General features: G+C 45.0%; 1 protein-coding gene and 1 pseudogene across 1 annotated transcript in view; both read right to left on the bottom strand.

The window, feature by feature from the left end:
* Positions 1–25,543, bottom strand: part of LOC130415422 (E3 ubiquitin-protein ligase TRIM39-like) — a 55,009-nt pseudogene that overhangs the window by 14,592 nt on the left and 14,874 nt on the right.
* LOC130415420 (repetitive organellar protein-like) overlaps positions 11,904–25,543 on the bottom strand; it is a 61,200-nt gene continuing 47,560 nt past the window's right edge. Inside the window, exons 13-20 of the mRNA XM_056741107.1 lie at positions 23,547–23,691; positions 23,173–23,235; positions 22,748–22,840; positions 18,413–18,517; positions 17,990–18,052; positions 17,594–17,656; positions 17,195–17,257; positions 11,904–12,414 (exon numbers count right to left, since the gene is read on the bottom strand). Of these exons, the coding sequence (XP_056597085.1) occupies positions 12,374–12,414; positions 17,195–17,257; positions 17,594–17,656; positions 17,990–18,052; positions 18,413–18,517; positions 22,748–22,840; positions 23,173–23,235; positions 23,547–23,691 (636 nt within the window). The 3' untranslated portion in view covers positions 11,904–12,373. The remainder of the gene's footprint in view (positions 12,415–17,194; positions 17,258–17,593; positions 17,657–17,989; positions 18,053–18,412; positions 18,518–22,747; positions 22,841–23,172; positions 23,236–23,546; positions 23,692–25,543) is intronic.

Here is a 25,543-nt window from a genome sequence, read left to right as displayed (position 1 = left end):
GGAATATGGTGGATATAGGTATGGTCTCGTCCTTGGAGGAGAACGCATGGAACGTGCGGACTGAGTAGTTAACCGCGAGGTGGAGGCCCACCTGGGAAAGCTCATGGGTTACCAGGAGTGGGAACCATTCTCATGAGGATACATCAGACGGAACAGCCCACGGAGGGGGTGTTACAGACGTCCGGTAGCACTAGGTCCGGTTAGAGCTATCTGTGATAGCTCACATGGTATCCCGGCCTAAGGGGGAAGGCTGCTCTGCACAGCCAGCCCCCAGGGGGTGCTTGTTTGGTGATGGATGGAATGCCTATTCTTAACCAGTGTCTGGGTAAGAAGGGAGGCTGGTGAGGTACCAGTTTCTTAGCGATGTGTTCGGGTAAGAAGAAAAGGTAAATAGCACACTGACCCAACCTGTTAGAGGGTGGAAAGGTGCTTTTGCAGGCATACGCCCCCCCCGGATGCCAGTCCTACATGTCGCCACGCAGGACGTGGGCTGACACCGGGTTTACGCGAAGGTTGTTAACCCTTGCGAAGGTGTTTGGGCATAGCCCAACCCGCAGCTCTACAGATGTCTGCTAGAGAGGCGCTTCTACCAGTGTCCAGGAGGTGGCTAAACTCCGTGTGGAGTGAGCCCTCACTGCCAATGGGCATGGGAGATTCTGAGATCGGAATGCCGTCGTAACGGCGTCCACGACCCAGTGCGCCAGCCTCTGTTTGGAGACAGCCTTCCCCTTCTGCTGTCCTCCAACAGACACGGAGCTGGTCAGAGCTTCAGAGCTCTGCGTGCGGTCCAGTACGTACTGGACACAACACTAGTCGGGTTGGGTCTTCCTCCCCTATGGGGAGCGCCTGCAAGTTCACCACTTGGCCCCGGAGGGAGTAGTGGGAACTTCTTGGGCACGCATCCGGGCCTGGGTCTCAAGATAACGTGAGAGTTTCCAGGGCCGAGTTTAAGGCAATCCAGGGACACGGAGGATGCTCGGTGGTCCCCTACCCTCTTGAAGGAAGTGAGCGCCGTCAGGAGGGCCGTCTTACTCTATGAGGAAGATCGGAACCTCCGAGGGGCTCTTTGGGGGGCCCTGAGGCTCCCCAGGACCACTTAGGGTCCCAAGAGGGTATGGAGCGGAGATGAGGCGGATTCCGGCCTCTCGCTGCTTAGGAACCTGGTGACCAGGTCGTGTTGCCCTAGAAACTTTCCACCGACTGAGTCGTGATGAGTTGCAATAGCGAGTACATACACTTTCAGTGTGGAAGGGAGATGTTAGTCTCCAGTCTCGTGAGAAGGGGAACACAATCCTGATCAAGCACCTCAGTGGGTCTTTCTCATTGAGAAAGACACCAGGACGAGAAGAGGCACCGTCTAGAGGCGTGTAACCGCCTAGTAGATGGGGCCCTAGCCTGGGTGATGGTCTCAGCCGTATAGGGGGAGTAGCCATCTTAGGATCTTCTCGTCCCGTCTAGAGACCAGACATGGGTGTTCCAGAGGACTGATCTGGGATGCCAGAACGTGTCCTTCCCCTGAGAGAGCAGGTCCTCTGTCAGGGGAATGGTTCAGGGGGAGTCGCTGTCCAGAGCATCGGCTATGAGGCCAAGTGCGGTTAGACCGGTGTGGTGTAACCAATAACACTTGGTGCTCCTGCTCCCTGACCTTGCACAGAGTCTGTACAAGAAGGCTCCTGGGGGGGGGAAGGTGTGCTTCCGCCCATCCCGCGGCCAGCTGTGCGCAAGGATATCCGTGCCGAGGGCAGGGACTATCAAGCGGGCAAATGGTGGTGTTACGGGAGGTGAACAGGTTTTACCTGGGCCTACCCGAACAGCCTCCAAATGAGCTGGACTGCACGGGGGTGGAGTCGCCACTATCCACGAGGCATAAACTGGCGAGAAAGCACGTCGGCTGTCTAGTTCAGTTTGCCCGGGGTGTGTGGCCTGCAGGGAACGAGTCACCTGTTGACTCCAACGGAGGAGGCGTCGAGCAAGTTGTGTTTAGCTGCTGTGTGCGAACGCCACCCTGACGATCTGTATTCGCTACAGCTATAGTGCTGTCCTCGGAACAGCACGTGCATGTCTTGCACGAGAGGCCGTAGCCTGCTCAGTGCAAGTAGCATAGCCCACAACTCTTGGCAATTGATATGCCAGCGCAGGCGGGGGTTCGTCCAACACCCCACCTGCGTGCCCGTTGCACACTACACCGCACCCCTGCAGGGAGACTTCAGTCGTCACCACGACCTGCCTCATAACCTGCTCAGAGGGACCTGAGTCCGTCGAAAAAGTCATAAAGACTAGGGGTTATGGTGCGTCGGCAGCAGGGCGGCATCACCATGCGCCTGCTGCCGGTGTGCCACGCTCTCCTCGGAACTCGACTCTGAAACCAGTGTTGGAGCGGTGTCATGTGCATCAACTCGAGGGGTATTAACCCGCGAGGACGCCATGTGTCCCAGGAGCCTCTGAATTGTTTCAGGGGGACCGCTGTCTGCCTAAAATGTTAATTTCAGACAGTTCAACACTGGTTGGGCACAACTGCGGACAGGTGTTCCGACATGGTGACAGAGTTGAGTTCCATACCGAGAAAGAGGATGCTCTGCACTGGGGAGAGCTTGCCCCTCTCTTGGTTGACCTGGAGTCCCAATCGACCTAGGTGCCGGAGCACCAGGTCCCTTTGTGTACATAACAGATCTCGCGAGTGTGCCAAGATAGGCCAGTCGCTGAGATAGTTTAGTACCCGCTCGCCTTCCTCCTCTCAGGGAGAAAGGGCGGATCAGGGACAGACCGAAAGGGAGGACTCTGTACTGATATGCCCGCCTCTCGCACGCGAACCGTGGGAACGGCCGGTGTCGAGGAGGATCGAGACATGAAAGTAAGCGTCCTTCAGGTCGATTGCCACAAACCAATCCTGACACCTCATAGATGTCAGGACGCGCCTCTGTGTGAGCACCCTGAATGGCAGCTTGTGAAGGTGCTCTGTTCAGGGTACGCAGCCTTTGGGGGCAACCCGCCGTCTTTCTTGGGAACGATGAAGTGCGGGTGGTGACCCACTGAACATCTTGGTTTTGAGGGACGAACTCGATGCCTGTTTTGCCAGAAGGGTGGTGACCTCTACCCGAAGTACGGATGCGTCCCTGCCTCTGACAGAGGGAGAGATGATGCTCCGAAACTTGGGTGAGTCTCTGGCGAACTGGATCGAGTAACCAAGACGGACCGCCCTCATTAGCCAGCGAGACAGTGTGGGCAGCTCTCGAGCTCCCAGGGACTGTGACAGGGTGACCAAGGGGACGGTCTGCTTCATCATTCCCACGGGGGGTGGTTCGTCGGCTGGCGGAGCTAACCATGTCGTGGGGAGTCCCCGGAGGGAAGGTTTGCTCCGCCTACTTACCTGCCTGGCGGGACAACGGCACGTACTGTCGGTTTGAGAGTGGTGACGGCTGTCGTATGTGTACGACCTCACGCCTCGCCAGGGTGTGAGGTCGGTTCGCCGAGCACAGTCCAGTGGAGTGTGCGATCGGCTGCAAGTAAACCCGGGGAGAACAAAAAAATCAGTGAGTAAGTGGGCGCCAAGCCCTAACAAGGGCCCGGCTTTGGTGACGAGGCAGGAGTCGTCCCGTACCGACCGATCAGAGCCGTGGCTGTGAAGGTTCGGGCCCGATGTTGTTCTCCCTGGGGTCTTCCCGTCAGTGTCCCTTCTCGCGAGGAGGTTGCTGATGGGGTGGAGGTTTCCCCCTCAACCTCTGCTTCCGGGGTGCCGCCTGTGGGGGCACAGGAACCGGAGCCGATGTCGAAAGGGTCCTGGGTTGCAGGGAACCAGACGTCACGTGAGATCTCGGAGGCCTGTAGGCGGCCGAGTCGCGGCGTGAAAAAAATGTGGTTAATGCCACTGTCTGCTTCGCCGTCAAAAAACTGCTGAGCGCAGTCCTCTACGGTGTTACCAACAACCCACCCTGCGAGATGCGTGCATCAAGAAAGCGGACTTCCTTGCTGTCACTCTTCTGCACAAGGTATAGCCGGGGGTGTCTCTCCTGGACCACTACCGTGGACATCGTCCGACCCAGGGCCCGTGCCGCCGCCTTAGTCGCCCGTAGATCGCTGTCAGCGGTGGCACGGAGATCCTGCATTATACCCGGGTCGGCCTTACCCTCGTGGAGCCCTCTCAACGCCCTGGCCTGGCGGACCTGCAGGATGGCCAAGGCATAGAGAGAGGAGGCAGCCTGGCCCGCAACATCGCAAGCTTTCGACTCCAGTGATGCCGAAGTCTTACGTGCTTTGGACGGTAGGAGTGGTCGATCCCCCCCAGGCGGTAGCCGTCCGCGGCACAGGTGCACCGCAGGCGGACGTTCCACCCGGGGGATCTCGACGCAGTCCTTGGCTGCCTCACCATCGAGGGAAGTAAGGGAGCCAGAGCTGGTTTCACTGGAACGGTCCGTGAGTGGAGCAATCCAAGTTTTACACAGCTCCTCATGCACCTCCGGGAAAAACATGGCACCCGGGGTGGGCGCGGTTTGCACCGCGCACCGACCTCGGGAACCACGTATCCCCGGGTTAGCACGGATGACATCACTTCTGCTTCCTCCTGAACTCGACCGCTGGGGGTGGAGTTTGGATTCGGCAGAGTCGGATGCCAGTCTCCCTCCGATGCTGCGAGCGACATCTCATCTACGTCACACATCGTTTCCGAGTGTGTGCGTGAGGATCCGGACGGTATGCCACCGCCGGTTGGGGAACGTTGAGAAGAGCGAATCGGGGTGCGATCGGCCCGTGAGCACTTGGCTGGCGGGTTTACGTTCGCAGAGTTCCCCATATCACTAACGCTGCTAACGTGGGTGGTCATCGGGGCCGTAGCCACAGATGTCACAGCCCGGGTAGCAGACGAAATGGTGGCTGGTTCCCGTAGGAAGACAGCCACCCGTGACCGCAACTTCTGAATGACAATCTGCCCGCAGTGCAGGCAGATTTGTCAACGAACGCTGCTTCAGTGTGCTGGACGCCCAGACACCTAATGCAGCGATCGTGTCCATCCCCCTCCTCGATGAGGGTGCCGCACCCAAGAGAACAGCGGGACATGCCGCGCTGGAGAATGCTCAGTCAGTCCTGAAAAGGACTTTTAGAAAAAATCTCTAACACCTCCGGAACCACCGAGACGCCCAGGGGAAGGTCGCTGCAGGAAGGGACGATCCGCTGTAACACGTCGTAGCACCAGCGTGTAGTTGTAGAGGATTGAATCCTGAGTTGTACTCATGAGCGATGGCTCTGAAGAACAAAAGGTAAGTGAATGCTGCACGCCGGCCTCCTTTTATACCGGATTTCCGGGGGCGGAGCCCGGCATGCAAATTGCATTCGCCAAATTTCATTGGCCTTTTCTATAGTAGTCAGATTTGATTGGTTCTCAAGGGCGAACCCCATCTGTCGTTCTCGACACAACATCGAGAGACCGACAGAAAGGGAAAGTGCCACTCGCCATCTCAAAGTGTGCGAATTGGGCGTCCAAATGAGGCACACGATCCCTTCGCCCCCCTAGTCGTCCAATGGCAATCAATATGAATGGGGTTTACCTAACTTCCCTTACCCCTAGTCTTCCATGACTTTTTCGACGGACTCAGGTCCCTTTGGGCAGGTTATGAGACAGGTCGTGGTGACGACTGACGTCTCCCTGCAGGGGTGCGGTGCAGTGTGTTACGGGCACGCAGGCGGGGCGTTGGACGAACCCCTGCCTGCGCTGGCATATCAATTGCCCAGAGTTGTGGGCTGTGTTACTTGCACTGCGCAGGCTACGGCCTCTCTTGCGAGACAAGCATGTGCTGGTCCGAGGACAGCACTACAGCTGTAGGGTAGACAGATCGTCAGGGTGGCGTTCGCTCACAGCAGCTAACACAACTTGCTCGACGCCTCCTCCGGTGGAGTCAACAGGTGACCCGTTCCCTGCGGGCCACACACACCCCGGGCAAACTGAACTAGACAGGCGACGTGCTTTCTCGCCAGTTTATGCCTCGTGGAGATTGACGACTCCATCCCACGCAGTCCAGCTCATTTGGAGGCTGTTCGGGTAGGCCCAGGTAAACCTGTTCGCCTCCCGTAACACCACCATTTGCCCGCTTGGTATTCCCTGCCCTCGGCACGGATATCATGGCGCACAGCTTACCGCGGGATGGGCGGAAGCACACCTTCCTCCCCCCAGGAGCCTCCTTGCACAGACTCTGTGCAAGGTCAGGGAGCAGGAGCACCAAGTGTTATGGTAACACCACACCGGTTTAACCGCACTTGGCTTCAGAGCTGATGCTCTGGACAGCGACTCCCCCTGAACCATTCCCCTGACAGAGGACCTGCTCTATCAGGGGAGGGACACGTTCTGGCATCCCAGATCAGACCTCTGGAACACCCATGTCTGGTCTCTAGACGGGACGAGAAGATCCTGAGATGCATACTCCCCCTCTATGGCAGAGACCATCACCCAGGCTAGGGCCCCATCTACCAGGCGGTTACACGCCTCTAGACGGCGCCTCTTCTCATCCTGGTGTCTCTCTCAATGAGAAAGACCCACTGAGGTGCTCGATCAGGATTGTGTTTTCCTTCTTACGAGACTGGAGACTAACATCTCCCCTCTCCACTGAATGTGTAGGTAGTCGCTATTGCCACTCATCACGACTCAGTCGGTGGAAAGTTTCTAGGGCAACACGACCTGGTCACCAGGTTCCTAAGGGGCGTGAGAGGGCGGAATCCGCCTCATCTCCGCTCCATACCCTCTTGGGACCCTAAGTGGTCCTGGGGAGCCTCAGTGCCCCCCAGGAGCCCCTCGGAGGTTCCGATCTTCCTCACAGAGTAAGACGGCCCTCCTGACGGCGCTCACTTCCTTCAAGAGGGTAGGGGACCACCGAGCATCCTCCGTGTCCCCGGATAGCCTTAAATTCGGCCCTGGAAACTCTCACGTTATCTTGAGACCCAGGCCCGGATGCGTGCCGAAGAAGTACCCACTACGCCCTCCGGGGCAAAGTGGTGGACTTGCAGACGCTCCCCATAGGGGAGGAAGACCCAACCCGATCAGTGTTGTGTCCAGTACGTGCTGGACCACATGCAAAGCTCTGACCAGCTCCATGTCTGTTGGAGGACAGTAGAAGGGGAAGGCTGTCTCCAAAAAGAGGCTGGCGCACTGGGTCGTAGACGCCGTTACGACGGCATTCCGATCTCAGAATCTCCCATGCCCATTGGCAGTGAGGGCTCACTCCACACGGTGTTTAGCCACCTCCTGGGCACTGGCAGAAGCGCCTCTCTAGCAGACATCTGTAGAGCTGCGGGTTGGGCTACGCCCAAACACCTTCCCAAGGGTTAACAACCTTCGCGTAAACCCGGTGTCAGCCCACGTCCTACGTGGCGACATGTACGACTGGCATCCGGGGGGAGTATGCCTGCGAAAGCACCTTTCGACCCTCTAACACACATATGTCAGAGTCAAGGCCCGCGGGCCACATCCGGCCCGCGAGAAGGTTTTTTACGGCCCCTGGGATGATCTTGATTTATTATTAGAACCGGCCCGCAGACCGCAGCAAGCCGGCAGCCCGCAGATCTTTTACACGCACCAATACTACATTTCCCACAATGCAACGGTGACGCACCGAGCAGTAGGCTGCTTCATTTCAATATTTATTGGCACAGCAGTCGTCAGCATCACAGTAAAATTAACTTTCAGATACCCATCAAAAATGGCAAAACGGAAGGTGGACACTGAGAACCGGGGGTTTCAAACAAGGTGGGAGTCGGAGTATATGTTCACGGAGGTAGCTGGAAAACCTGTGTGTCTTCTGTGTGGAGAAAGTGTGGCGGTACTGAAAGAGTATAATCTGAGACGACATTATGAAACGAAACACGCGGACAAAAACAAGAATATGGACATGGAACAAAGGCTACAAAAAGCAGAGGAATTAAAACGAGGCCTCAAATCTCGACAGGCTCTGTTCAAAAAAGCCAAATCACAAGGCCAGGCTGCTGTCAAGGCCAGTTTTATTTTGGCAGAAGAGATCGCTAAATCAGCCCGGCCATTTACGGAGGGGGATTTCATCAAAAACTGCATGATTAAAGTTTGTGACGAAGTTTGCCCAGAAAAAAGGCAACTCTTTTTAAATGTGAGTCTGAGCAGAAACACCATTGCCGAGAGAGTAGACCAGTTGTCCATCAATCTAAAAGAGCAGCTTGTGAAAAAGGGAAAAGATTTCATTGCATATTCCTTGGCTGTGGATGAGAGCACCGACATTTCTGACATTGCCCAGTTGTCAATTTTCATCCGCGGAGTGGACTCCAGCCTAAGCGTGACAGAGGAGTTTTTGGCTTTACGTCCTATGCATGGCACAACTACGGGGCATGATTTGTATGAAGAGGTGTCAAGATGTGTAAATGAGATGGAGCTGCCTTGGGAAAAACTCGTAGGTTTGACAACCGACGGAGCACCTGCGATGTGTGGACACAGGAGCGGACTGGTGGCGAAGATACGGGAAAAGATGCAAGAGGAAAACGCGACAGGTGAGCTGACAGCTTATCATTGTATCATACACCAGGAAGCGTTGTGCGGTAAAGCCTTGAAAATGGAGCATGTAATGAGCATCATCACGCGCACAGTTAACTTTATCAGAGCCAAAGGTTTGAATCACCGCCAGTTCAAGGCATTTCTGACGGAGTTAGAAACGGAGCATGGTGATTTGCCTTATCACACAGAGGTGCGATGGCTAAGCCAGGGAAAGGTGCTTCAAAGATGTTTCGAGCTTCGTGAGGAGATTTGTCTGTTCTTGGACAGCAAAGGGAAAGACACAACACAACTCCGAGACGAAATGTTTCTGTGTGAAATGGCTTTTCTGTGTGACATTACGAGTCATCTGAATGCAATGAACTTGCAGCTGCAGGGTCGGGATCATGTCATCTCTGATATGTACAGTACAGTGAAGGCATTTAAAACCAAACTGACTCTGTGGGAGACGCAGATGCGGAAAGAAAATTTGAGCCACTTTCCCAGCTGCCAGACCATGAAAGAGAAGCTCTCTACCAGTGCGTTCCCGAGCGCACAGTTGGCTGATAAAATAGGTATGCTTGCCGCTGACTTTCGACGCCGATTTGCTGACTTTGAAGCACAAAAAAGCAGGTTGGAACTGCTCGGTAACCCATTTGCTGTTGACGTGGAAAGCTCACCACCAAACCTCCAAATGGAGTTGATTGACCTCCAATGCAATGATGCACTGAGGGCAAAATATGCGGCAGTGGGTGCTGCGGAGTTCGCCCGTTTCCTCCCCGACACAATGCCCCAGCTGCGCATCCAGGCTGCTCAAACGTTGTCTATGTTTGGCAGCACATACCTGTGTGAACAACTGTTTTCTTTGATGAACCTGAACAAAACATCACACAGAAGTCGACTTACTGCTGAACACCTCCACTCAATTCTGAGGATTTCCTCAGCTCAGAGCCTTACCCCGAACATTGATGAACTTGTGGAAAAGATGGGACACCACCAAGTATCACCCTCAACCTCAAACAAGTGAACATTACTGTACAATCACATATTTAGAGTTTTTACTCAGTTCAAGTTTAAAAGTTAAAGTTTAATATTTGTTTTCACTGCATGTTACTTCTCCTTAAACAAAGTGTTGTTTTTGATTAATAGATTTTTGCACTTTATTTTATTGTATTTCAATCCAATTATATTTTAAAAATATTTCAGTTGAGTGGATGATAGAAAATTGCTATTATTGTTTTTTTCTTTGAAGTAAATTTAGCCCACTTTTGCTAAAATAGAAAATATAGGCTACTGATGGTGCCTTGAATACCGGTTTCTTTCATTTAATGTTCATGTTATGGGGATTTTTATATAAAGGAAATTTGTCTTTTGTGTCTGTTGAAAATTAAAGATTACTGACAGAGCCATAAGAAAATATTGCTTTATTTATCTGATCATATTGGAATATATTTGTTAGGTTTTCAGTAGGTTCAATTAGGTTCACTAGACTATATGCGTCATTGAAAAATTTTTCAATGAACATTCGAACAGTCCGGCCCTCGGCTTGTAGCTAAATTTTTTATTTGGCCCTCCGTCCATTTGACTTTGACACCCCTGCTCTAACAGGTTGGGTCAGTGTGCTATCTACCTTTTCTTCTTACCCAAACACAGGTCAAGAAACTGGTACCTCACCAACCTCCCTTCTTACCCAGACACTGGTTAAGAATAGGCATTCCATCCATCACTAAGCAAGCACCAACAGGGGGGCTGGCTGGGCAGAGCAGCCTTCCCCCTTAGGCCAGGATACCATGTGAGCTATCACAGAAACATGGGTGGAAATCTCAAGTAACAGTAGGGGGGTACGATACATAAAAAAATTCTCAAGAGCAATTTTTGAAGGGGACACAAATAATACGGTCAAAATTGTACTTACTACGACACTGAGCGACAATATGCATTAGGTTTATAGGTTCATCATGAACTGAGCCGCATAACTGACTTGAATGTGTTGCGCAAAGCGCAGGTGAAATGAACGTGGAGAGCAGGCATTGGGCCAAACCATTGTGAGAGGCACTGGAGGGGGAACTCAACAGTTTTTAAATTTAAAACGCATTTTTGCTTTTGTATTTTCTACTAATTACACAATTAGATTAGATTAACAAATAGTTTTATGACAATAGCGAATTTCACTGATCGAGAGGGGGGACAACCCTCGGATAGAGGGGCACATGTCCCCTCCGTCCCCCCCGGGATTTACGCCCCTGCACAGATAGCGATAACCGGACCTAGTGCTACCAGACGTCTCTAACACCCCCTCCGTGGGCTGTTCCGTCTAATGTATCCTCATGAGAATGGTTCCCACTCCTGGTAACCCATGAGCTTCCCCAGGTAGACCTCCACCTCACGGTTAACTACCCAGTCCGCACGTTCCATGCGTTCTCCTCCAAGTACAAGACCATACCTATATCCACCATATTCCTCCCCACGGGTAGGAGGTGGCCTTTGCAGCGCTTCTCTGATTAAGAGTTGCGCTCACCCGGTGTCAACCCTAGCCGGACGGCCTCTCGCCAGTAGAGAGCTAAGGCCTCGTCCGTGAAAGGTTACCGGTCAGGGCTGTACCCATCTTTCTCCAAGAAAGCTCTGGAACCCCCCGACCACCACACTGGAAGGTTACAGTTTCGCGAAAGCATCGAGCTGACACACCCAGGCTTCACTAGAGATTGTGACGCGATACAGCCTTGTGCCGTTTTCCATAGGCAACCCCATCTGTCGTTCTCGACACAACATCGAGAGATGGACAGAAAGGGAACGTCTTGGTTACGTATGTAACCTCAGTTCCCTGATGGAAGGAACGAGACGTTGTGTCCCTTATGCCACAAACACGTATTGTATTCTGCTGCAGTCGTGAGAGGATCTCAGGCTCTTCAGAACAAAAGGTAAGTGAATGCTGCACTCCGGCTTCCTTTTATACCGGATATCCGGGGGGCGGAGCCCGGCATGCAAATTTCATTCGCCAAATTTCATTGGCCTTTTCTATAGTAGTCAGAGTTGATTGGATCTCAAGGGCAAACCCCATCTGTCGTTTTCGACACAACGTCTCGTTCCCTCCATCAGGGAACAGAGATTACATCCATAACCAAGACGTTCAGTGCGCAGAAGCGGTTTATAAAAACACAGACGTGTCAAGACGATCCTATAAAATGATATTTAAACAGTCATTGTCAGTCGTGTCCAGCAGAGGGCGACATTTACTAGAATTTCATTTTATTGTTCTACAGAATCATCTGTGAGTTACTGAAGCTTCACTTGTAGTTATTCACCAGCAGTGAATGTGCAGACAAACCTTCTGCTTACTGTACAGTATATTTTTAAACATGTCCATCACCAGAATAATAAAAAAATTGAGTTTAAAAGCACACTGTATTCTTAATTCACACATGACACAGAGTCAACATTTATAATAACATTTTTATTAGTTCACAAGCGAGGAAAACACAGTTTGTAAGTAGAAAATCATAAACAGAAGAATATTTACTCTATGACTGTTTCTTCTGTGCAACACAAAAGAAGATATTTTGATGGGGTCAATGGGGTTCTTTGTTCTTTAGTTACCAATAATCTTTAAAATATCTTCTTTTGTTCAAGATATTTCTTGCAGAAGAAAGTCACACTGTACATGTTTGTAATAACATGAGGATGAGAAATTAATCTGCTGTCCTTAACCAAACACATCTCTGTGTTCAATCTGTGAACAACACCTATTGTATTATTTTCAATACAACTTGTGTCAGAAATCAAAACAATGTGTGTTTAAAGTAACACATAATGTGTTCAATACATAACATAAAACAGTGTCTTAACATTAACTCATCAGGTGCTGAGGGTTAATAGGGTGTACAACAAAACGTTTCTCTACATTTATCCAAAGATCCGTTCCCACCATGACTTCTCCTTCAATTCTGTACAGAAAAACAACAAAACATCAGCACATCTCTGACATGGATCATATATGCAAACAAGACATGCACACACAGAGATTTGCATTAACAATGTTTCTTTCAGTATCTTACAGTACCTCTAAACCAGTGGTTCTTTACCTTGTTGGAGGTACTGAACACCACCAGTTTCATATGCGCATTCACCGAACCCTTCTTAATTGGAAAAATAAAATATGTTTTTTTTTCAAATTCAAAACATAGGTATGTATTTTACTGGTGCACAAAATGAACCGTGTATCAACATCACTGTGTTCAAAGAACAAAACCATTAAAACATGATAATGAATATCCATCCATCCATTTTCTACCGCTTATCCGAACTACCTCGGGTCACGGGGAGCCTGCGCCTATCTCAGGAGTCATCGGGCATCAAGGCAGGATACACCCTGGATGGAGTGCCAACCCATCGCAGGGCACACACACTCACTCATTCACTCACGCACTCACACCCTACGGACAATTTTTCCAGAGATGCCAATCAACCTACCATGCATGTCTTTGGACCAGGGGAGGAAACCGGAGTACCCGGAGGAAACCCCCGAGGCACGGGGAGAACATGCAAACTCCACACACACAAGTCGGAAGCGGGAATCGAACCCCAACCCTGGAGGTGTGAGGCGAACGTGCTAACCACTAAGCCACCGTGCCCCCCGGATAATGAATATATACTGCAAATCAGTGTGACTTCTGACACTTTTTTTTGCTCGACATAGTTAGTATGAAGGGATTAAAATATAAGGAAAGAATTCACACGACGTACCATCACGACAGTCACAAGTCGACAACTGGGCGCATCAAATTCCCTGCAGCACAGATAGGCCAAGCGATGTTGCGTGATCACCTGCAGCCAATGATGGCCAAGCGGGGCGTGTCATCACGAATCCTATGAGTCGGGTGTGTGTCTTCTTGACCTCCGCCGAACCCCTGAGACTGACTCACCGAACCCCTGGGGTTCGATCGAACCCAGGTAAAGAACCACTGCTCTACACCTAACCATCACACAAACCTTTGGGCATTTCCTGATTGAACCAAAACTTATTTTGAACTATGAGTCTAAGTCTGTTTAATGGAGAAATCTAAAATACTCTCAGGCCTGAGACTCAGCTCCAGCCCCAAGCTCATCCTCCCATCACCCCATAGAACTGCACAGAAGAAGAATAAGAGCAGTGGAGAAGATGGGAAAAACTGTAGCGAGGGCCACAGGGACTGCGGCTTATATACAGAATTGAATGTTTATTCTCTTCCTAAACCTTCATCAAGAACTTCATTTAGATTTGGACCTTAAAAGTATAACTACCCCTCTTCCAAGCAACCTCATGATATCTTTTTTTTTCATTTTTGTGTGTTTTTTAAAATGTGATTATGGGATAAAGCACAAAAACAAACACATAAACACATGTTATATGTATGACTATAGCCAAAGCACAATCTTTCATATGAAACTAGCTGCGCGGCGGAAGCTTAACCACCCAAACATCAACCTGTAATAAACTATGAGCAAACCAGTCACGCGATTAAACAACCGCATGCTCCACGCTGACAGCACATAGAAATCAACCCGTACACATTCTGCCTGTAGACCTATTAGCCACAATCTCAAATAAAGAAATAAATATCAATTACTGTTGGTCTGCATGCAAAACTCTGAAAGTGTTCTTTCTTTCTGGATTGATGCTGATGAAGTCCTGCACGAGGACATTAATGTTCACTAAAAAAGCCTAAAATTATTTTTTGCACCATTTGAACAAGACCACTTATGACACTTGATCTTCACTAACGCTGTGACGTCATGAGACACTTTTGTTGTCTGTCACGATTCATTCTGTGTTCCCCTGCCTGCCTTGGACTATTAGTTTTTTTTCCTGAGTTCCTGTTTCCTCATATCATTTTGTAGTTTCTTTGATTTATTGGTTCAGTGTTAATTATTGTCAGGTGTTCCTGTTTGCCCTTTTGTTATCCAATGTGTATATATATCCCTTGTGTTTAATTTGTCAGTCGTTGTTTCAGTGTCCCTGTATTCTGGTGTTTTCATGGATTGCTTTTGTCTCTTGTTGCGTTATTCTTTAATTACGTTGTACTTTGTTTCTTGTTTAATTAAAAATATAACTGCACTTGGATCCACTTCCTGTCTGGATTACTTATGTTACAGTTGTCATTGTAACAGTAACATTATGAATACAAAAACAGTAAAGTCATTAATGTTTTCAATGGATATTAGTGTATAGACACATTAATATAATGTATTATATTTATTTTTGATAAACATTTTCATTTCTGGAGAGTCTATTTGCAGTAGAAATAGTCCGGCCAAGTCAGCAATGCTTTTTACACTGACCTAAAAATAAAAATAAATCTGAAAAATGATTTGGATTAAATTGAAATAGTGGTTAGATGCTATTTACTTATTAATAGTGGCAGATAATGTAACTATTTCCACATCAATATTGTTGTGCATTAAACATATGCAATTGTTTAATGTTATTATGCAATGTTAATTAATGTTGATGTTAATTTCACCTCCAGCTGAACCCTGCCAAGACTGAACTACTTGTGTTTCCGGTGTACCCTACGGTGCAACACGATCTCAACATCCATCTTGGCAATACCACAATCACTCCCTCCAAAACAGCCAGGAACCTCAGAGTCATATTTGATTGGTGAACAATCAAATATGCAGGTGAACAGCTGTCCTTCAATGATCATGTTGCAAAGACAACACGGTCATGCGGATACGCCTTATTCAACATTAGAAAGGTTAGACCTTATCTCACGGAGCATGTGGCACAACTCCTTGTCCAGGCCCTGGTAATCTCAAGACTACTGCAATGCTCTCCTTGCTGGTCTTCCTGCAAAGGCTATCAAACCGCTCCAGCTGGTTCAGAACACAGCAGCACGACTCGTCTTCCAACAGCCCAAAAGGGCTCATGTGGCACCCCTCTTCATCTCTCTCCACTGGCTACCCGTCGAAGCCCGAATCAGATTCAAGTCACTAATGCTTGCCTACAGGACTATCACTGGATCTGCACCGGGTTACTTTCACACCCTCCTGCAACCCTGCAACCCTTCACCCCATCAAGATCCCTGCGTTCAGCAAACCAGCGGCGTCTTGTATTGCCTTCTCATAAGGATAGTAAATCGCTTTTTCGCACATTCCGCTTCACAACTCCTTCCTGGTGGAACATTCTTCCTAACTCTGTCCGGTCAACCACATCTCTCACAACATTCAAAAAATTACTTAAAACACAACTCTTCTGTGAATATCTGAAAGACAAATAATAATAAAAAAAAAAAATACTTTCTCTCAACAGGTATTGCTCTAGCTTTTGTTGAAACTAGTAACTTTGTATTGGCACCTAATGTATTATGGCTCCTGTATGACATATCGCTTGCTGCTCCCTAACTCTATGTAAGTCGCTTTGGACAAAAGCGTCTGATAAATAACTAAATTTAAATGTAGATAAAAAATTATTCAAATGATGGCAACTTTTTGAGATATTAAGGCTGTACACCTACCCCTAACCTAACCATTAACCTAAACTTTATGAAGTCATGAATACATCTAATTGAAAACAAATACCTTTTCGATCTGTAATGAGTGTTTTCAGCAAGAGGTGAATCAGAACCCCGCTCTCCAGCGGCACGCTCTTGAGACTTAACATCTCACTGGAATCAATGTTTGCAACGATGTTGTTGTTACACTTTTTTCTATTCCAATTATTAAATTATTATTGTTCGAATTATTATGGTTTCAAATAATCGCAATTAATGCACATCTCTTAGACACGAGGGGAAGCTGTAGTGGCTGCATATATATTTTGTAACTAAAGTACATTTACATTTATTCATTTGGCAGACACTTTTATCCAAAGCGAATTGCAAGTAGGGTGCAATGGGCAGCTATCACTGCAGAGCAAACAGGTGCGTGCTCAAGGGTACTTCAGTCATTTCCTGGTGTCACTGATTATGGAACCAGCGACCTTCTGGCTACGAGTCAAACTCTCTTACCTCTAGACCACAACTGACCCACATATGGTAATAATGGTAAAATGTACCACAACAACACCATCACTTTAAAAAGCATATACCATAAAGATAAGCTGCAGTACAATTTAACATTTTTTAAGCTGTTTCTCAGTGTGAAAACTAGTCTACCAAAATTTACTTAACTAAAAAGTTATATTATATTGTAATGTTGCAAGTGAGAAGAAAAATAGACTAGAAGCTTTTCTATGACTGAGAGCATTCAGGCTTCAATTCACTCCTGATCAATTTACTTAATTTATAAGTATTTGTTGGTTGTACTATTGACATGTAAAAGCTTACACATTGAATATATGATGACCCCATTTTACCTAATGTCTTTCCAAGAAAAAAAAGGTCTTATATTCAGAAAAATTTGGTCATTTCAAAGCCAGATCAAAAATGTATGAGAATAAAATGTAACAGCCCTAAACAGACTATTAATCGCCATAATCAGCAAAGCCCCAAAACCAACAGTTAATCTTCATAATTAAGCCAATGTAAGACAATTTATCTCGGCCTAGATATCTCTACTTTTTTCACACGATGCCAGGGGGTGGAGTGGGTGCACTTCCTGCAGCTGTGCAGAAATCTCTATTTATTTATTTGTTTTTCGTTTAATGTGGTTTTAACAATAAAAAGTCTTAGAAAATACGTTTTAAAATATAACCTTAAAAACAATATTTTAAACTCTGTGGAGTGTCTTTGAAATTTCACTAACCAGCTTTACAGCTTTTCTGGTTTGATTTCAGCTTAACAATTTTCGTCTTCAATTCAGCGATTTCTGAGAAAAAGACAGCAGTTATTTCATATGTTATGCAGCATTTCATCAGAAACGTTAACAATCACCAGACTGTCCTGAGATTAACCAGAATAGAATCTACAGTCAAACATCTGATCTCTCAACATGAATATTTCAACATGAATCTCTCTAATCGGTGCTATGATATATTATTTAAAAAAAAACTTTACACTCTTCTGTCAACAGTTGCATTATTTCTTCATATTCTTTGCTCATAAAGAAATATAATTTGCAACATTGATACAGTATTTAAATAAATAAATGTTCCTGTAGCTCAGTTGGTAGAAAAAAAACTCTGTGTATTAAAACTTCACCTACCAGCCTCAAGGTCTTGTTTGTCTGAGTCCAGCTCATTGTATTTTTCCTCCAATTCAGTGTATCCTGAGAAAAAGACAGCAGTTATTTCATATGTATCTTGTGCAGCATTTCAGTAGAAACTTTAACAATCACCAGACTGTCCTGAGATTAACCAGAATAAAATCTACAGTAATACATCTGATCTCTCAACATGAATCTTTCAACATGAATCTCTCTAGTCTGAGCTATGATATGTTATTTAAAAAAAATTTGCTCTCTTCTGTCAACAGTTATTTGCTCATATTTTTGCTCACAAAGAAACTTCATTCGCAACATTGATTCAGTTTTTAAATAAATATATGTTCCTGTAGCTCAGTTGGTAGAAAAATAAATTCTGTGTATTCAAACTTCACCTACCCTCTTCAAGGTCTTGTTTGTCTGAGTTCAGCTCAATGTATTTTTTCTCCAATTCAGTGTATCCTGAGAAAAAGACAGCAGTTATTTCATATGTATCTTGTGCAGTATTTCATCAGAAACTTTAACAATCACCAGACTGTCCTGAGATTAGACAGAATAAAATCTACAGTCAAACATCTGATCTCTCAACATGAATCTTTCAACATGAATCTCTCTAGTCTGAGCTATGATATGTTGTTTAAAAAAATCTTTGCTCTCTTCTGTCAACAGTTGCATTATTTGTTCATTTTCTTTCCTCACAAAGAAACTTCATTTGCAACATTGATTCAGTTTTTAAATAAATATATGTTCCTGTAGCTCAGTTGGTAGAAAAATAAACTCTGTGTATTCAGTCTTCACCTAAATGTTGTGTGACTTTCTTACCTTGAACAGAACCCCAACAAATCAATATCAAGACAGCTACCGCCCCAATCAGGTAATGGTTCATGGGGACATTCTCTGAAGGTTGAGGTCTTTCTGATGTTTTTCCTAAAACAAAAAATACACCACTGATCTCATATGTATCTTGTGCAGCATATCAGCAGAAACTTTAACAATCACCAGACTGTCCCAACATGAATCTTTCAACATGGATCTCTCTGGTCTTGGCTATACACATTATATAAAATATATAAGAAAAGCTGGTAACACTGTATAATAACTGTACGCTATAAATCATAAGTTAAGCATAAGTAAATAGTTAATTAATCATTTATGAAGCATTGGCCCCACATTAATAGACATTAGTAAGCAGTTTATAATTACAGCTATAAATGCTTTCTTCTTGATTTATAAGCATGTATATATGATATGCTTAATAATCAAATTTTCATACTTTATTAAGGATGAATTCATCATTTCTAAATTAAGGATTACATTACTTACAAACCAGTTAGTTAGGAGTTGTCAGTGGTTCATGAGATCATTTAGAAAGTGTAAGTAAATGATTAATAAACTCTTTGAATGCACATTTACATATCTTATTATTCTGACATATAGTAACGGTTACTCAATTTGTTAATAAATGCTTTATTAACACACATTCCTGCTGTAATTCATGATTAATTAAGGTAGTTATAAAACATTTACTAGTTGTCAGTTAACTATTTTTATGAGCTCATTTAAAGTGAGGACTATTTATGCCTTGTAAAGCATTTACAAATGAGAGTTAAAGGCTCAGTTATCTTCTAAACAGAAAAAGGAAAAGCACAACACAGAGGGATGAAGAACATTATAATGGGCTCTAGATTATTTTTTTTATCATCACATCACGCAGCTCATGTGCCATCTATACTACAAAACAAACTCCTGTAAAATCAACAGTATATGACTGGAAACAATATAGCTGTACATTAGAACTCAGGTCTCCAGTGCCATGCACTACAGCAGGGGTAAGTAAGTTTGGCATCGGGCCAAAAAACAAATTTGCCACTAGATATTGACTTCAACCTTCTTCCAATGATAATCTGTTGTGTGTGTATGTTAGATAAGTATGTGTCTACTTTAGGTAATAAAGTCCTATTTTATTTCAACATTGATGTTGTTTTAGTTCATGCTCATAATATGGAGTCCCTTAACATGCCGATTCTTGCTACCTGCTCGTAATGCTAATTGAATTCCCTAAATCATGAATTTGATCCAAAAAAATTATAATTGATCATAATTAATAAAATTCATCCCAATTTGGGTTGATATTTATTTCCCTTACAAAGGATGGTTGAGAATATACTACTTGCAATTGTGATCAAAGCTCATGATAATTCTTACATATTTGATGAAGAATAGTGTTTAAATAATACTGTTCCTCATTGAATCCCCTAGAGTTTGTTCCTCATGAACGGCGCAGTCCAAAATTTCATGGTAGGTCTGGTGCAGGCATTGAAGAGTAGGTTGAAGAGTGGGTCGAAGAAGCTCAGGCGTGCATATGCATGTTGACAATGACAGCTGTTGAACAGGCTTTCTTTTTGGTTCGACCACCTTGAAGGAGAAGCTAACGACGAGTCTAAATATTGGCCGAACCCTGCTAAGGATAATCCAGAAAAGGTTATTTCTGCATTGTGTGAAGTATATGGCTGTATCGAGTCCTATATTACACTTCAAGAACCCTTTTGCTCGCGGCTACAGTTGGAGGGAGAGATGTTACAAGAGTTCTCCCTGGCCTTATTGAGTTTATTTGATAAGCTTAAACAACAGTCTCTGCATGCCATTTTAGATACGCAGGTGGTAGTTAGGGACCAATTTATGGAATGCGTGTTGGATAATGCTTTATGCAGAGAACTAAATCAACTGGGAAGACATCAGCCTTCTGCATCACTATTGGATGTGTGAGGGGAAACAATTTACTGGGAGAGAGTGCCAGGTGGGTCCTGAGCAGGGGGGTCATTCACAGGAATTTGGGGAGTAAAAGGAAATGCTGACTCGACAGCAACAGCAGATTGATCAGTTTATTCAGACCTTAGCCCCTAGCCGAAGTCCCCAGTCTCATTGTCCGCCGCTGCGTTCGGGTTTCGTGATTTGTGGACTGTGTCAACAGCACAACATTTTGGTCGAGAATGTCATTGGCAGCCCCATTCATCTGGCCCTCAAAATCATTCCCAGGGTAACCAGTTATCTCGTGATGCTAGGTGAAATTTCCCTAACCAGTCGGAAAACTAGAACCCACCGGACTGCAGAGTCTCAGTTGAATTGGCTCTTGTGATTTTCGTGCCAAAGGTTCTGTGTCTCGTTTAGTCTCCTCATGCCGACATTTGGTTGTAGATATTGGTGGTGTACCCATACCCTGTTTGATAGATAATGGTTCTATGGTATCGACCATTACAGGGAGTTTTTGGTCTGGGTTTGAACCATGGGGCCCGCGTCGATTACAAACCTGCCATTGGTTACAGCTTAGAGCAGCCAATGGACTAGAAATCCCTTATATATATGGTATTTGGAATTGGACGTTGAATTGTGTGGTCGTGTGATATCAGGGTGTGGCATATTGGTTGTGTGGTTGTACCCTATTTGAGGTACCATTAGTGACCCAGGACACGGGAATATATCAGGCCTTCCAATCTTTTAAGAAGGTAGATGGCATTCTGCGTATGGGAGCAATGTAAGAGTCCGTGGGCATCGGGTTTGTTGTGTTCCAGGGGGCAGAAACAGCAACATGTTCTTCCATGTTCAGATATGAGATTGTGTTATTCGAGACCCTCGACAATGGTTTGCCTGCTGGCTTATTGGCCTCTCCGCCGTTAGTGTATGTCGACGGTGGTATGGTTTGGGTGACTGTTGTTAATGTGGGTGTTCTCAACACTGTTTTATACCCAAAAACCATCCTTGGGAAGTTGCGGGAAGTGTATCTGGCGGATCCACCGGCCGGACTGACCGAGGTATCTGCGGTTCCGGTTTTCACAGTGACCTGTGATACGAGGGCAGCCTCAGAAGCAGAATAGTTAGAGAACATAGAAATGTCAGGGCTGTCGGATGAGGAGCAGGGGCAGGTTAGGGCTCTCCTTCGAGAATTCCAGACGGTGTTCTATGCTGGTGAGGGAGACTTGGGTTGTTCTGACCTCCTGTCCCATGAAATTCATTTAATAGACGAGAAGCCTGTTCGTCAACGCTATAGACGGATTCCTTCATCCGAATATGAGTTGATTAAGAGACTCATATTGGCCAGCTTTTAGAAACACAAGTGATCCGGGAAAGTTGTAGTCCGTACGCCTCCCCAGTAGTATTGGTTAAGAAGAAGGACGGTGGCCTAGGCATGTGTGTAGACTACTGTCAACTCAATGCTAAAACCCGTAAAGATTAATTTCCGCTGCCCCAAATCGAAGAGTTGTGGTTACCTTAACAGGTGATCAGTTCTCGCTTTGCTTTCTATCTCTTTCTCCCGCACGCACCACTCCCATCATCACAGTATCAAAACAATGGTTATCACAAAATAACCATAGTTTTGTTTACCATGTTCTTTGTAAAAACCTTAGTAAACGATGGTGACTGTAATAAAACCATGATTTTACCATAAGTTATTAATGCACCAAAAAATCATGGTTACTACACTTGTACCACAAAAAAACATGATTAATTTTCATAAAGGCAATGGTCTCCGTCAAGCCAACTACTTTTCCCTAACCATTGACGAGAGGTAAATCAACCCAACTGACATGAGCCGCTCTAAGCGGGCCTCGAACGTGGTCTTTCTGGCATGGGAGTCGGGGGCTTTAATGAGGAGGCTAAAGACAGCAGACTCTTGTGTCTGTCGCTAGAGAATCAATTGGCATCAGGGAGTGAGGTTTACAGAGTGCACAGTTCTTCACTAGCTGGCCTATGTTATAATGGCACGGGCCAGATATTATTGCTGGAGAGCCAGTCTTGGCCCTCGGGCTGCCTATTGCGGACCCCTGCTCAACAGACTTTTCATCACTGAATCCATGTTTGACATGGTGTTGGTCTTATACGTTTTTCTATTCCAATCACGGCAGACCTAGTGCAAATAGTCTCTGCCTTTATTTATTTTTCTTTTTGACACGGTTTCAGTTTTTCTTTCGCTCGACACAAGGGGGTGCTGTGGGTGCACTTCTCAATACTATGCAAAAATCTCTCTTTATATATTTGCTCTTTGGATAATGTGGTTTTAACAATTAAAACTCCTGGAATTTTTTTTTTTAAATATTACATTCAAATTCATATTTTATAAACATTTTAAACTCTGTGGAGTGTATTTGAAATTTCACTAACCAGCTTTACAGCGTTGTATGTCTAAGTTCAGCTCATTGTTTCTCTGCTTCAGTTCAGTGATTTCCGTTTTTGTTGCCTCAAGTCTTTCTAATGCTTTTGAGAAAAAGACAGCAGTTATTTCATATGTATCTTGTGCAGCATTTCAGCAGAAACTTTAACAATCACCAGACTGTCCTGAGATTAACCAGAATAAAATCTACAGTCAAACATCTGATCTCTCAACATGAATATTTCAACATGAATCTCTCTAGTCTGAGTTATGATATGTTATTTATAAAAACGTTGCTCTCTTCTGTCAACAGTTATTTGTTCATATTTTTGCTCACAAAGAAACTTCATTTGCAACATTGATTCAGTTTTTAAAAAAATATATGTTCCTGTAGCTCAGTTTCAACAATAAACTCTTTGTTTCAATCTTCACCTACCAGCTTTACAGCGCTGCATATCTAATTCCAGTTTATTGTTTTTCTTCTTCACTTCAGTGTTTTCTGAGAAAAAGACAGCGGTTATTTCATAAGAATCTTGTGCAACATTTCAGCAGAAACTTTAACAATCACCAGACTGTCCTGAGATTAGACAGAATAAAATCTAGAGTCAAAAATCTGATCTCTCAACATGAATCTTCAACATGATTCTCTCTAGTCTGAGCTATGATATGTTATTTAAAAAAACTTTACACTCTTCTGTCAACAGTGATTTGTTCATATTTTTGCTCACAAAGAAACTTCATTTGCAGTATTGATGCTGTATTTGAATAAATAGATGTTCCTCTAGCTCTGTGTATTTTATCTTCACCTACCAGATTCAGGGCGTTGTATGTGATTGTAAGTCTGAATAAAACAAGCAGACAACACAAACAGGACTCCCACAACCAGGAACCAGAACTTATAAGAACGCTCAGATGAAGACTTCTGCTGACGACTCAAGTCTTTCTGATGTTCTTCCTAAAATAAAAAAACACCAGTGATCTCACATGTATCTTGTGCATCAAAAATCTTAACAATCACTGGACTGTCCTGAGATTAACCAGAATAAAATCTAGTGTAAAAAATCTGATCTCTCAACATGAATATTTCATCATGGATCTCTCTGGTCTTCTTGGCTATACACATTATTTGAAAAGGTTTGTACTCTTAAATCCCTTATACACAACACGTGAGAAGACAGTAAAATCAAGGCGTTTGTCATGTCACATGCTGCTGTGAAATTCACATAAAATCAACAGTATATTACTGGAAACAAATATAGTCATCAATCTTCTTATTTCTAAAACACATTAAATGTATTGTTAAAAACTACAATAGTTTACAGCGTACTATTTATTTACTTACAGTGAATTTATACAGTAAAATGAATTTCAGTACTTATTTTTTGTCGTATTTTAAAATACCACCAAGCTTCTATACAGTAAAAACATATCTAAAACATCAATAATACTGTGAAAACAACAGAAATCATTTACAGTGTATACAGGGTGTTGCTATCTGTCAACAGTCTTATTTGTTTGTATTTTTCGCTCACAAAGAAACTTAATTTGCAACATTGATGCAGTATTTAAATAAATAAATGTTTCTGTAGCTCAGCTAGTAGAGTATGGTAATACAAACACTAGTGTCGTGTCGCCTTTCATACTGAATGTCTGGAACTCATCTCGCTTTCTTTGGCCAAGGCCTGCCCAAGAGGACATATAACTGACAGGTAAAGCAACCAATCACTTTTCATTTTGTGTCGCGTCATGTTTAGAGGTGTGGAAATGTCCCCATAGTTACAGACTGATGTACATTCAAAAATGTGTCAATAGTTGACAGCAACAAAATGATTATAGGTTTATGCCGTGAACAATTAACACAAATTTAGAAAAGAAATATTTACGAAAAAAAATTATGTGAATGCAAATATCATTAATATACATACCTATCAACTTGTGTACTAAAATCCGGGGGATGAGTTGGGTGGCAGTTTGGTTGTGCAGGGCAAATAGGGCACCCTTCTATTATAAATTGCTTTAAATCTTTTAATTTATTATTTAGGGCAAATTTTTCAAAGGAGAAATAACAAAAAAAATGGGAGTATGGCAGCAGATGGCTGTGAAAAACAGGAGACTCCCGTGAAAAACATGAGTGTTGACATGTATATTAATATAACTTCATAGAGACTCCTAAAATGAAAGAGCCAGTATGACGAGAGAGATCTACAGACCTGTATGAGGAGGAGATTATCTTCAGTGTTTGAGATCTTCTGCTGCTGCTCAATGTTTCTCTTCTTCAGTTCAGTGATCTCCTCATTCAGATGTTTAATGGCTGTTATCTGCTTCCGTTTCATCATCTCCAGCTCCGTTTTTCCCTTCTTCAGCTGAGAGATCTCCTGATCTCGATCTTTAATATTATCTTCATACTGTCTCTCTGCTGTTGTCTGCTTCTGTTTCACCATCTCCAGCTCAGTGTTTCTCTTCTTCAGTTCAATGATCTCCTCCTTCAGATCTTTAATGACATCTTCATTCTTTCTCTCAGCTGTTATCTGCTTCTGTTTCACCATCTCCAGCTCAGTGTTTCTCTTCTTCAGTTCAGTGATCTCCTCCTTCAGATGTTTAATAACATCTTCATTCTGTCTATTTGCTGTTTTCTGCTTCCGTTTCACCATCTCCAGCTCAGTGTTTCTGTTCTTCAGTTCAGTGATCTCGTCCTTCAAATCTTTAATGACATATTCATTCTGTCTATTTGCTGTTTTCTGCTTCCGTTTCACCATCTCCAGCTCAGTGTTTCTGTTCTTCAGTTCAGTGATCTCGTCCTTCAAATC

Source organism: Triplophysa dalaica, chromosome 25 (assembly GCF_015846415.1).
Source record: "Triplophysa dalaica isolate WHDGS20190420 chromosome 25, ASM1584641v1, whole genome shotgun sequence".
NCBI classification, from domain to species: domain Eukaryota; kingdom Metazoa; phylum Chordata; class Actinopteri; order Cypriniformes; family Nemacheilidae; genus Triplophysa; species Triplophysa dalaica.
Note: the sequence above shows the minus strand (reverse complement) of the source record. Positions and strands in the feature narration are given on the sequence as shown.